The sequence below is a fragment of the Thunnus maccoyii genome, chromosome 12 (genome assembly GCF_910596095.1).
Source record: "Thunnus maccoyii chromosome 12, fThuMac1.1, whole genome shotgun sequence".
NCBI classification, from domain to species: domain Eukaryota; kingdom Metazoa; phylum Chordata; class Actinopteri; order Scombriformes; family Scombridae; genus Thunnus; species Thunnus maccoyii.
Genome location: NC_056544.1, coordinates 3,681,548 through 3,694,049, shown reverse-complemented (window position 1 = coordinate 3,694,049; position 12,502 = coordinate 3,681,548). Strand labels below are relative to the sequence as shown.

Genomic DNA, 12,502 nt, shown 5'->3' with positions numbered 1-12,502 from the left:
GAATGGATACCAAATTGTGTTTACTTACAAGAAAACTCCACAGGGTGCCTATAATGTCCGAGATATAACTGTGAACACAGTATGATATTAAAACAGTCATGTGTCATATGAAATGTTTTTATTAAAGAACCTGAGGATGAAAGACAGTGAGAGAGATGGAGTATATCTATAGTCCAGTACTTGCTTCTGTTTACAGTGTCTTGTTAAGTAGCAATAAACTCAACTATTATAAAAAAACACAACAATGTACATAGATTAACAATAACTTATGATAAAAAACATAACCATGCATCAAAATTTTACCATGTGTGCAAATATGCCTAAAAGTAATACAGTATTTAGGTAATTGTCAGTGTCCTGCAAATACAGCATGTGTGACCTCTTCTCTTCATTAAGATGAATGTAGTTTGGTCAATGGCACAATACATTTGTTTTGAAGAGTGTCTTCATACTGTTCTGATTCACATTCATATATACAGACAAGTGAGCTACCATGTTGTTGTCTAGCAGTATATGACTTGCTCAAAGGAACTTTATTTGTAGGGCAAGACGGAGCATTTTCATTTCGGCTGCCCACATTGCTCAATCTAGTCCTGGTTTTTAAATTGCTGAGTATGTAGTCACAGTCCTTGGTGCATTTTAAATGTTACTTGTTGTCAGTTAGTGTACTCATGTTCTTGTAATAACCCTCCACAGCTCTAAGAACACACAGTAAACATTGTCAAAGTAACAGTAACAGTAAATTCTGCAGGACACTGGCAAGTCTCAAGACAGCCATAAACATGAAATCACACCAGTTAATGTCAACACGAAAAAAAAACATTCACTCCCCATGGCACAAGTCTTCTGCTCTCGCTGCTGTTAAAACAGGGAGAACCCAAAAGCATTATGAGCAATGTAGTGCTTAATATACAGTATGCTCAGCAAATGTACAAGATGACACTCATTATGTCAGAACAGGTTGTGGCTTCTCCTCCAACCTGCATGCAGAAACAAGATGTACGTCCCAGCTGGTTAAATGTCCAAATATGTACTGAATATTAATCCAACATATAGGATGGTTAAAAGGGGTTAATATAATAGAATGGAAAACCAGAGCTTCCTCTCTTCATATTTAATAGACTAAAGCCAGTTTATTCAAGGAAGTTGGTTTCCCTGATCTCCTCCTATTAATCAGTACAAATAAAGTAAGTAGACCAGAAAAACAGAGATGCGTGTCCAGTACTGCTAGCTGCTGCATGTGTAGATGTCACTACTGATGTTGTGTAGACATGTGGTTCCTTCCTGTGGTAACAAAGATTGCACTCAGATTGTACCATAGTTTATCTGAAACCAATCTCAGACCACCGGACACGCATCCTGGTACAGTTTCTTGGTCTGCATGCAGGTGTGGCCTAACCTGCCAGCTTGAAAGCAACCTCGATTGTAAGAAAGATCAACTACAATGTGCCGTTTTTAGTAGTGACACAGACAAAACAAAGCTATGTACATTGTAGTGCATGTTCATAAAATGACTATGACTTGAACTAAGGTTAGCATGGTGACATGGTGTCAAACTGGTGGATCTCAAACCTTTCAACAGTGGAATGTGAGGACACATCTGACTGAATGTTTTTTTCCTTCAGTGGATTTGAAAAGGCAACAAATATTCATTATTTTATAGAAAAAAAAACATGCAAAAACCGATAAACATATATTAGAAATGTTAAGTATGTTCACATTCTTTAAATGATTTACTGAGCCACTCACTCATAATGAGATTGCAGCCAGTGGGTAAGGAAGACTTAACTACATATCTGTTCAACATAATCTGAAATGAATGAGAGCTGAGCGCATGGAGCTGCAGGTTATTTAACATCTGCAGCATGAGAGTCCTTATCACTAATGTATTTCTGCATTAATGACCACTGACTTACTAACTACACCAATGTGACGCCTTTAGTCAAGACACTGGAAAGTCGAGCTTAAGATGTAACGGTGTGGAATGGATCTAACATGACATGACATCCTGAAGTATTTAACAAACCAGGCATGTGTGTATTTGTGTCTATGAGTACTGATAGAAGGGTTGCTCATCAGGTCTGAAGCCATAGGCGGTAGCTGGTCGTCCAGGTGATGAGCTGGTCTGGTCGAAGACATCGTTGCCATCACTGGAAAACAAGGTCGGGTTTTTTTTAACACAGACTTTTACTTTTTGATCTTCAAAATGATGTGTGTTTTTTATTTGATTGTACTTTGAATGTCTCTGTAATCACTTTGGTTGTTTTTTAAATGTGCTCTATAAGTAAAATAAATCCACTTGACTATTTTGAATTATTGCTGCAACAGTTATTGATAACATCGGTGTATTTTCCAGACAAATATTTAGTAGCTGTGTTATTTTCCCTCACACCCGACCCAGCTGAACCTGCTGGAAGACGGCTCGTGTTTCTGGTGTTATTTTTACTCACCCTGTATGGTGCAAGTCTCCGTTCTGAGGCTGAAGATCACTGAAGAAATCTGGGCTGACTGAACCGTCTCCTGGAGTTATTCCATCTAAACACACAAATTTCACAATTAAAATGTAATTTCTACACAGGTAATCATCTCTCTCCTGTCTCTACTTTCCACAATCCAAGTAAATGCTGGACATGAGTGTTGGAAATAGTGATTGTATGTTTCAACCTGTCAGTATTAGTCAGTGGGTTCTCTGCTACACTTGTGGGCCTAGTGACAAGTCATCTTGACAGACAACAGAGCTGCAGCCTAAATGTCAATGATTCCAATAGTCAGTCGAGGAGCCCTCAATACCAACCATGTTCAAAGCTCTATGTAAGATGTACTGATGAAAAAACTTGAGTTTTCTTTTTGTTTGCTTTTTTAAATGAGTATTTTCAAAAATATTTATAGAAAACAAAAACCAGGAATCATCAGCATAGAAGTAAATACTGTGAAATAAAGAAGCAGTTTCATGTCGCAGCAGTCAACACTTTGTACCATTACAGACAATTTGACTCAAAACTCTTTTGTTAAGCGTGGTCATTGATATTTGATAAAACTAACTACAAGGCTTGTCATTTTTTGCAGTGTATGTTTCTTAACAATGTATGCATGCGCAGTCCAGTGATGTGTGTGTGTACCTGCGCTGTAGAACAGATCAGTCCTGTCGTTGTCGTTATCATAGAGATAAGGTTCAGACTCATCAGCTTGGCGACTCTCAACCATCTCCAACCACTGGTTGTTATGGAAACGGAACTTCTCTGACTGAATCTTTCTCCCCCACTCCTCATCGTACTCCTGGAAGATTAATAAAAGGGAAACATTTAGGGAAAAACTGAACGTGCGACTATCCTGATGTGTCTCTTTTGTTACTTACTGCACCAGCAATGTGTGCGTTTCACTTACAGCTATAATATCAAGGGTGTTGTCGCACACTTTTCTGATCTCTGCATTCTTGTCGTGCATCAGATCTATCAGGTAGGCTGGAGCTTCTGGAGGGGGAAGGTTAGGGAAAAAGCAGGAAATCCTTTAAAAAGGCAGAAGATTTTACAGTCTGTCTCACCTCATCTTGAGGACCTGCTAACTTCATTCATCTTTAATTCTGGAGTAGACAGAGGGCACTGTGGGAAGGATACGGGTGTCTTTGATGATGACGTCTCGTGTTGCTTGGTGAAACACCATCTGATAGAAGACGTAGACAATCTGACACACAAACTCATCGTCCTCCTGTTGGGCTACATTCAACAAACACAAAACAGGAAGTAAGTGGTAACACTGTACAAAAGTCTCAAACACATGTTGTACAAAGGCAACGGTGTGTTTGCTACCATTCAAAAGCTCAATGAGGGCAGGAATTATGCCGGATTTGGCCAACATGGCAGCACAGGCATCATCCATGGAAACTGTTCCGATCATTATTACCACCTCTAGGATGAGGTCATCCTCTGCTGAGCCTGAAACACACACGCACGCACGCACGCACGCACGCACGCACGCACGCACGCACGCACGCACGCACGCACGCACGCACGCACGCACGCACACACACACACACACACACACACACACACACACACACACACACACACGCAGACAGATTAAAAAGACATAACTCATTAAGATACATTTTTGGATTTCTATAGAAGCAAATAAGATGCTGCAAAGAAAAATAGAAATATAAACTGAGGCTCTTAAACAACCCAGGCCAACAGAGCACACACGTAGCGTGTACTGAGTCAAAAAAAAAAAAAAAAATTCTCAAGGCAAGAGTCTAAGAGTTTCAGATTAAGATTGATAACAATAATAATAATAATACTATCAACTCTAAACTATTTGTAGAGCACCATTCTCACCTGGTTTGAGTCTGTCTTTGAGGTAGGGTACCAGGTTGTACTCTTTCAGCACCAACTCCCAGTCCAAGTCAGGGATGGTGAGGTTGGCCAGAGTACCCAGACACTCCAGAACCCACTCCTCCTCTTCCTCTGCACGGATCTCAGCTGCCAGGTCACCAACATAGTCCTAACAGAGGCATACATTCACATCATGGGGTAATAAAAACCTCCAGTGAAACAAAAGACTGCTGCTGCTAACACTACTATCACTGCCAGTAATAATTATACTAATACTAATAACAACAACAATGTTATGTAGCAACAACTTGTGCTAAACCTAATCAGTCATTGGGCGTCATGTGAGAAGCATGAAACATTCATCAGTTTTCTCCAGAGCTGTTATATACATCATGAATAGATCATCTCCACCTTTCTTCACAAGGGGAAACACCTCTTTGACAATTACAATGTCCTAACCTGAATTCATTTGGAATTTTGATATAATACCAAAATGAACAAAAATTAAATATGCAACTAAATCAAACTTAAATGCAAAATTAACAATCTGTCTACCATAATATCATCATCCTGGCTGCCAATTTACTGAAAGGTTTTTCAGATTTGATCCATTTTTATGGCCATATTTTGGTTGTTAGAGACAGCTGCCTCTGTGTCTCTCTGCAGGTTTCTGGCCAGTATGGTGTTGTGTTGCAGCTGACAGTGTAACATCACCTACTGCAGGTGAGAATATTCTCACCTCTAATATCTCAGCGACTGTCACATGACCGCCTCCCATCATGGAGCGCTTTGCTTTAGAAAGATGTTTTTTAGCATCTAACTTCAGGCCAAACCATTCCCTCTTTATTTCTGTCACAGTGCAGAGCTGCTCTGATTACATGTCATATTTTCTGATTGTTTTGGGTCTCCTACTACTGACACTCTGAAATTTGTTATGTCTTTGTCTTTGATTTCTGAAAGCAGGACTTGAAGCTGTGTCGTGTTTTTACTCTTTGGGAACTTTTCGTGAATGAAACTCACCCACAAACAGAGCAAAACACGGAGCCTTATATGGCAATTTTAGGGGCGTGGATTATGCTAATGATGACATCTCATGAACGTGCACCTCCTCATGAACAGGTGACATTCATCAGACTGAAACGAGCAAGTTCAGGAAGTTAAAAGAGGTTGTTGAATCTGACTTGGAACACCTCACAGAAAAAGTAAGAGAGTTTAGGATAAAACTACAAAAATGTTCTTGCGTGAGACCCATTGTTTCATAACTGTTTCTTTCTTTTGTATTTGTAACTCACTATGAAGAGTGGTTTGATTGGTCCGTCATGTTGTGAGATGTTTCTGATCATTTTCATCAGAAGGCAATCTTTTATCTTCAGAGCTCTCTTCATGAGCATCTTCAGCCCATTTCCTACAGACAGAGACAAACAGACTCTTGTAAAACAGTAATAATGCTTTTACTCATCATAGATCAGTTAAATAGGGCTACAACATCACTGACAGAGAATGGAAGATCTACTTCTGAAAAAAGTGACAGTGGTCTTGAAGACTTTAGAGACAGCAGGATACTGGGCCCTGTGCAAGAACCAATCGTACAAACAGATTCATTATTAAGCACCACATATGACTACATTGTCTTGGAACAAAACTTAGACATGGTCCAGACCTGTCCTACAAATCATTAACAGTCTGCCTTTCTCCACATGGCAAGAACACTTGTAACACTTTCAGCCTCAATGTGATTGAATTTAAGTTGAAATATGAAATTGACTAAAATTAGATATACAACTTAAAGCAAAAATCAGTATTTTTTTCATAATGGTTTGATCATTTACTGAGGTTGTTTATAATTGACTATTTTTAGTTGTCATATTTCAGCACGGCTACTTCTACATTTCAGTAGTTATTGTAAACAGCTGCCTCTGTGTCTCAATATTCTCTCCTCTAATATCTCTGACTGTCACATGACCGCCTCTCATATCAGTCATCGAGCACTTTGCTTTAGAAAGATGTTTTTAGCATCTAACTTCATGTTTCAATTGTTTCAACTCCTCTAATATGACTACTGATGCTGATCACTGATATGTTTGTTTGCTGATTTCTGACAGCAGGACTTGAAGCTCCGCTGTGTGAAATTCATCTTTTCACTCTTTGGTAACATTTTAGTGAATGAAATTTGCCCTAAAATGGATCAGAACAGTTTGCCTTACATGGCAATTTGAGAGGTAGTGATTATACTAATGATGACATCTCATGAACGTTCACCTCCTCACGAACAGGTGAACTGTGCTGTACTCTCATACAAAGCAGCTCATAAAAATATACCTTCACACATCAGTTGTGCATTCCTCTTGTTAGCAGCCAGGTTGATGCAGATGGAGATGAGCTCAGCTTCAATTTCCTCCTCACCGTGATGATACAGCATTTGCATAAGCTAGACACACACACACACACACACACACACATGCAATTTTACCTCTGTAGAAATATCAAAGTCAGTATAAAAGTGAAAATCGACAGTTCATATTCCTTTAGTTAGTTAAAGTGATTTTCACAGGACATTTTTGTACCTGAGGTATGCAATCAGTGTAAACAAACATGCCCTTGAAGCGGTCGTCAATGCTGATGTGATACAGGATGCGCATGACTACCTGACGGTTGTTCTCATCACCTGCATGACAACAAACACACACAAACATCAGGCGAGATATTCACACTCATCAATGAAAGACCAAAAACTGGCAATTTTTAATGTGTTGGAGAAAATAACGCAACCATCTACACCTTGCTGACACGACATAAACTGAACATAAATGAGCACCATAAAAGTAGACAGTGTAGATTATTTGTTGGTGTGTATTGTTACCCAACAAGCCGGTCAGTTTAGGCAACAGTCCAACTTCCACCATCTTAGCTCGGAGTCCGGAGTCAAAGGAGAGGTTGAGCAGCAGACGCAGAGTCAGGTTCAGCAGATCTTCATGGTCACAGGGAACCAGGCGAGCCAGTTGTTCTACAGTATCCACCTCCGCCTGCAAATCACACACAAACACATTACATCAAACTGATGACTGAAGCTCAGTCAATACAGCACAAAGATCTGAATAGTATGGATAAAACCAGAAGAAATATTGAGGGTAATGCAATAAATACAAAAAGAAGAAGAAGAAGGCATCAGACAAGGCAGAATTCCAATGCAAATACAAATACACAACTGGGACTGAAATGTATTTATTTTCACTGATTGGATCGTTCATTATTTTCTCAGTTACTGGTATGTGATTGTTCCATCTTAACATGTCTTACCATGTCGTTCTTGTTCTCCAGGAAGATTGACAGTTTTTTGAGGAATGAAACCACCAGGACCAGCAGCTCCTCGTCATCCCGTTCAAGAACTTTGACCAGCAGACCAACAATGTTTTTATTCCTCATCTTCAGCTCCGTCCTCGTGTCCTCAGCAAGGTTCAACAAGAGGTAAAGAGACACTGGAAGACGGTGAAAGACACAGAGAGGAAGAGATGAGGAACAACTTCTGGTAGCATCACTCAACTCGTTCTTTGGTTACAATTTTAAAAAGTCTCCGAACTTTATAAACATTGATTCATACTTTTCATTACAAATGTGTTTCCTGATCCCTTCAGCTTTTTTTGTAATGCATAGGAGTAGCACTTAGGGTGAGACATTACTATGAGTTCTGGTGTTATTGATTGATTGAAATTGAAATAGCTCTATGAGACTTGGAAGGCCAGCCTACCTCTGAGCAGCTGCTCCTGTTTAGCCAGAAGGGCCTGGTATTTCCTCAGAGCCTTGTCCTGGTCTCTTCTTAGAGAGCCATTCTCTGGTGCTGATTCATGTACACAGAAGAGTGTTAAGGAACATATATCGCACACACACAGACAAAATAAATCAGGAGGTACGTCATGCAGATCGAGGGTAGAAACGTAATATAAAACTGGAGAGGAGGGGCGAAATGACAGCAGATGAAAGGATATAAGCCTTGTTCTTCTTGCGTAGCTCCTCACGCCACACGTCATGTCTCTTCAGCTCATGTTCCACCACACTCATACACAACGCACCTATTTTATAGTGGCTCACCACTCCATGAAACTGGGAGAAGCTGGAGAGAAAAGGAGAGGAGATGTGCTCTGTCAGAGATTGAAAAAGAAGAGCAAGAAACTGGAGTGTGTACCACTGTGTGTGTGAGTTACCTGGAGAAGCAGAAGAAGATGTAAATGATGATGGTAGCCAGCTCCACACTCTGTTTCCAGTCCTCCCTTAAAACTCTGGCTAGAGCGCCTAGAGCTGCCTCTACACACACACACACACACAGACACACACGATTTTCATATGAGGTGACACGACTAGAGCAGGCACATGTGCAGCAGCCTGTTGCACCAGGAATTACACAAAAAATGGGCTGCACCATACAAGACTGTTACAATGCAAAATTAAGATAAAACTTTATTTACACCTCCCCTGTGCAGGTGTATGTTCATCTTTATTAACTGTTGTCATGGAAGAACATATAAAAATGGAGTGTGGAGAGCCAGAATCATTAGTTTCGTCAGAACATGTGCAACTGAACAAAGTGGTGAATTTAGTGTGACATTAACTAGTTACATCATGGCAGTTCATGTTGACCACAAAATACAACTTACTGCTGCTGGTGCAACAAGCTGCTGGTTTCTTTAGGGTTATTTATCACATTTGACTTAGTTTTAACCAAAGATGCTACTCAAAATTTAGCTTGATGTCAACATCAAATGTTAAATGAAACAGCATGTTTAGATGATTTAGTAATATGAAAAACTTCATCATTTATCAACAGAAAAAATAAAAAAGAGAAGAAGAGATCATAGACATAAAAACACTCCATGAGGACAAAATGTGCGACTTCATTTGTTATCAAGTGATTTAAGGGAGCATGTAAATGTAGGCATGCAGGTGTAAGACACTTTGCTAGACGTCAGTGGTAGAAGGTAAAGTGAAACTCTACCGTTGTGTAGCAGCTCCTCCAGGTTATCAGGGTTGCGAGCGAGCTGCAGAATGAGAGCAGAGCCTCTGATCTTCTCTGGGATGCCCTCATAGAGCAACTCGATATACTCATCTACTCTGGTTATACTGGCCTCCTCGTTCAACTACACAGACATACGTATACACAGAAACACACACTGTTACAGGCTGAAGAGTGACTGGGCGAAAAACAAGAGATGTGAAGTTTTTCTGGTTTAGTCTTTCACCAGCCATATTCTAACTAGAAACAAATAAATGTGAATTCATAGCGGTGGTGTTGCAAATCTGATGGTATCACCAACACAGTCACAATAACATATTTGCACAAATTGGGAGTTGTGTTTATGACAGTCAGATATCACTGTGCAACTTTGGTGCACATTTTGGCATGAAATTTAGCATGAATCAGACCAGCACATCAAAAATGCAACAATGTTCCTGCTTTAGTTGTTGAGGTTCATTTAGAAAATTGTGGGAAAAAGCTCAAATGTGCGCTTGTGTCCAGAGCCGTCGTACTTGTGAGTGTGAACTGTATTAAAGGAACAAAATACATGAACAATCAGGCCAAGTCAGTCAGTGCTGGAAGATGTTACCTCCATTCCTTCAAACGGTGTCAGCTCTCTGGGTTTCACAGTTCTTTTCTCTTTCTTCTCCACTGGTGACACAAAAACACAAACAGCCAACAATAAAAACATTCCTGCATTTCCTTCAAAACTTGAAGCTCTGATTCGTTTATTACATGGTTTATAATGCATCTGCACATGAATGTCCACATCGTGTATTCAATATCGTATATGAAACAGGATCTGCATGGACTATCAGTGAGTGTGTTTACATGCCATTGCAATATTAGTGTTTTTGAAATGTTTGCAGGCTAGTGAATTGAAGTTTGCCTATGTTTGAAAGTCAGTGATGAGCAACACACATTCCCAATTTTGTACCTTCCATACTGTGATGTTTTTCATTGAACGAGGAATCAGCTGATAGGGATTCCAGCGATGAGTAAAATAATTAAATCAACTGAACAATATTTATTAAGCTTTCACGTAAAGTTTTATGTGTACAAGGTTGACAATCTGGCCTGAGTATGATGCCAGACTAGATGAATGAATTCTTCATGTGAGCATTGTGATCAAAATGGTGAAACTTTTGATGTTCAGACTCTAGAGCAAGGGTGTAATGATGGTGATATGACTGACCTTTGCCCTCCACTGGGGATGATTTCCTGTTCTGCAGGTAGTAGAGGAGCTGCTCCACCTGGGGCAAACGGGAAGGAGGGATGAGTTTACACTCCTCCACCACTTTCTTGGCCAAAGCTCCCACATCTGTACTAGGAGAAAGACTTTTCACACGAATACTGGAGAGAGAAAGAGAAGACAAAGAGATAAACAGTCGATTTCATCCATCAGGTTTATATGACCACAGGCTTGCATACCTGAAACAAGAATTAATAAATAGCTTGTTAGTGATTAAATACAGCTATGAAAGTTCTAACAGTGTATTTTTTTTGGGTGGGGGGGTATGACAGGAGCCCATACCATTTCAGCATACCAATCAAATATCAAATAATATGTCTAAATGGATAAGAGTAACACCATGATGATTTCAAGGACTAGCCAGAATAAAAAAATCAAAATTAGGATGAAAAAAAATGAAAAGCGGTAGAGAACAAAAGAAAAACAGAGAGACAGAAAGAAGATAATACAAAGAGAAAATAAAAAGTGACCATAAAAAAAGGCCAAAGAATTGTATCACTCCATTTCAATTCAAGTGAAGGAAGAGGAAGAGATGGAACAATAGACTGAGAGGAAACGGGACAGAATGGAAGTTCAGTGTAGAAAATCACACTCACATTTTTTGTCCCTCCTTGCGTTCCCCCAGCATATGACCGCCACTCTCTCCCAGTATAGATGCTTCCACCTCATAGTGGACCACAAGGGCCTTCTCTGTGGGATGGACATCCAAACTGCCCGCAGTCACTTTGCTTTGGGTAGTAATGGACAAACAGTTAATTAAATGCTAACTCAAAAACATCATATTGGTTCCATAACTTTGTAGATACATATTGGATAACCCTTGCATTATGCTTGATGAGTGGCTTCCACAATAAATACGTAGCAGGACGTCAATCATGTCTTTCTTATGATTAGAATATGACTGTAGCCAGGGCTGGGCAATACATTTATATTATATTGATATTGTGATATGAGACTAGATATCATATTAGATTTTGGATATGGTAATGTCATGATAGGGCATAAGTGTTGCTTTTTCCTGTTTTTAAAGGCTGCATTACAGTAAAGTGATGTCATTTTCTGAACTTATCAGAGTTCTAGCTGTTCTATTATTTGCTTTTACCCACGTAGTCATTATATCCACATTACTGATGATTATGTATCATAAACCTCATTGTGTGATTATTTTTTCTCAATCTGACTTGATGTTAATTGATCTAATAAAAAAACAAGTGATACACAAAGAGGTTTGTGTTTGATGTGGACAATATGTTTTTTTAACTGTCATGTCAGTGAAACTGAGAGCATTTAAATTGAATTATTTTATTATACTGTTATTACATATTACTGAATTATTGTTAACATACTATATGCATCCATCAACACAATAACGTTAGAGCTGGGCAGACACGCCCAGTCAGATACATAATGCTACATAAAACTGGACTGGTTAGCTAGCAAATGTCACCAAAAAGCTGCTGGATCATTAGAAAGATGAAGCTAACCCACAGAGTAAACAGCTAAGCAGTGAACAAGATCGACATAAGATAGTTAAAGCTAATTAGCGAGGCAGTTTGCCACCGTTTCACAGTAGCTTGCTGGCTACTGTACGATATAGCCCAGATAATCCAGACCCGTGTAATGATGCCAAACCCCATTTAACAATCTGTCGGTTAAAGGTCGCTGAGTTAAACGGAGAAAATATACGTCGGTTGAAAATGAACCAAATATTTTAATGATTTTCTTATGGTCTTGTATTGGATTCGGCACTATGGATATTCGCCACGTACTGGTTCCCACAGATATGATCCCTACTTTGCATTAGTTAGCGCTATCTTCCGTGAATGAACGGTTTTGGGAGGAGATGATTGCCGAGGCAAGCAAATGTGGGTTTATTCTAAACATGTGTCTTATCTGCGGATTACGCATATGCCG

General features: G+C 39.5%; 1 protein-coding gene and 1 long non-coding RNA gene across 4 annotated transcripts in view; one reads left to right on the top strand and one right to left on the bottom strand.

Annotated features, from left to right (window-relative positions):
* Positions 1-103: 103 nt before the first annotated feature.
* The window catches only part of LOC121908344 (kinesin-associated protein 3-like), a 65,275-nt gene continuing 52,876 nt past the window's right edge, over positions 104-12,502 (bottom strand). For all 3 annotated transcript variants that reach the window (XM_042428271.1, XM_042428269.1, XM_042428268.1), the window contains 19 exons: positions 11,185-11,316; positions 10,532-10,689; positions 9,926-9,987; positions 9,316-9,457; positions 8,528-8,627; positions 8,312-8,436; positions 8,074-8,172; positions 7,626-7,804; positions 7,189-7,351; positions 6,893-6,993; positions 6,648-6,756; positions 5,621-5,733; positions 4,332-4,497; positions 3,807-3,932; positions 3,615-3,713; positions 3,385-3,470; positions 3,120-3,276; positions 2,451-2,535; positions 104-2,150 (listed from right to left, as the gene is read on the bottom strand). In XM_042428271.1, the coding sequence (XP_042284205.1) occupies positions 2,048-2,150; positions 2,451-2,535; positions 3,120-3,276; positions 3,385-3,470; positions 3,615-3,713; positions 3,807-3,932; positions 4,332-4,497; positions 5,621-5,733; positions 6,648-6,756; positions 6,893-6,993; positions 7,189-7,351; positions 7,626-7,804; positions 8,074-8,172; positions 8,312-8,436; positions 8,528-8,627; positions 9,316-9,457; positions 9,926-9,987; positions 10,532-10,689; positions 11,185-11,216 (2,205 nt within the window). In that variant the 5' untranslated portion in view covers positions 11,217-11,316 and the 3' untranslated portion in view covers positions 104-2,047. The remainder of the gene's footprint in view (positions 2,151-2,450; positions 2,536-3,119; positions 3,277-3,384; positions 3,471-3,614; positions 3,714-3,806; positions 3,933-4,331; positions 4,498-5,620; positions 5,734-6,647; positions 6,757-6,892; positions 6,994-7,188; positions 7,352-7,625; positions 7,805-8,073; positions 8,173-8,311; positions 8,437-8,527; positions 8,628-9,315; positions 9,458-9,925; positions 9,988-10,531; positions 10,690-11,184; positions 11,317-12,502) is intronic.
* Positions 5,428-10,655, top strand: LOC121908349. The gene is made up of 3 exons (XR_006099214.1): positions 5,428-5,530; positions 7,647-7,793; positions 10,569-10,655. It is a non-coding gene; the product is annotated as an uncharacterized LOC121908349 (long non-coding RNA).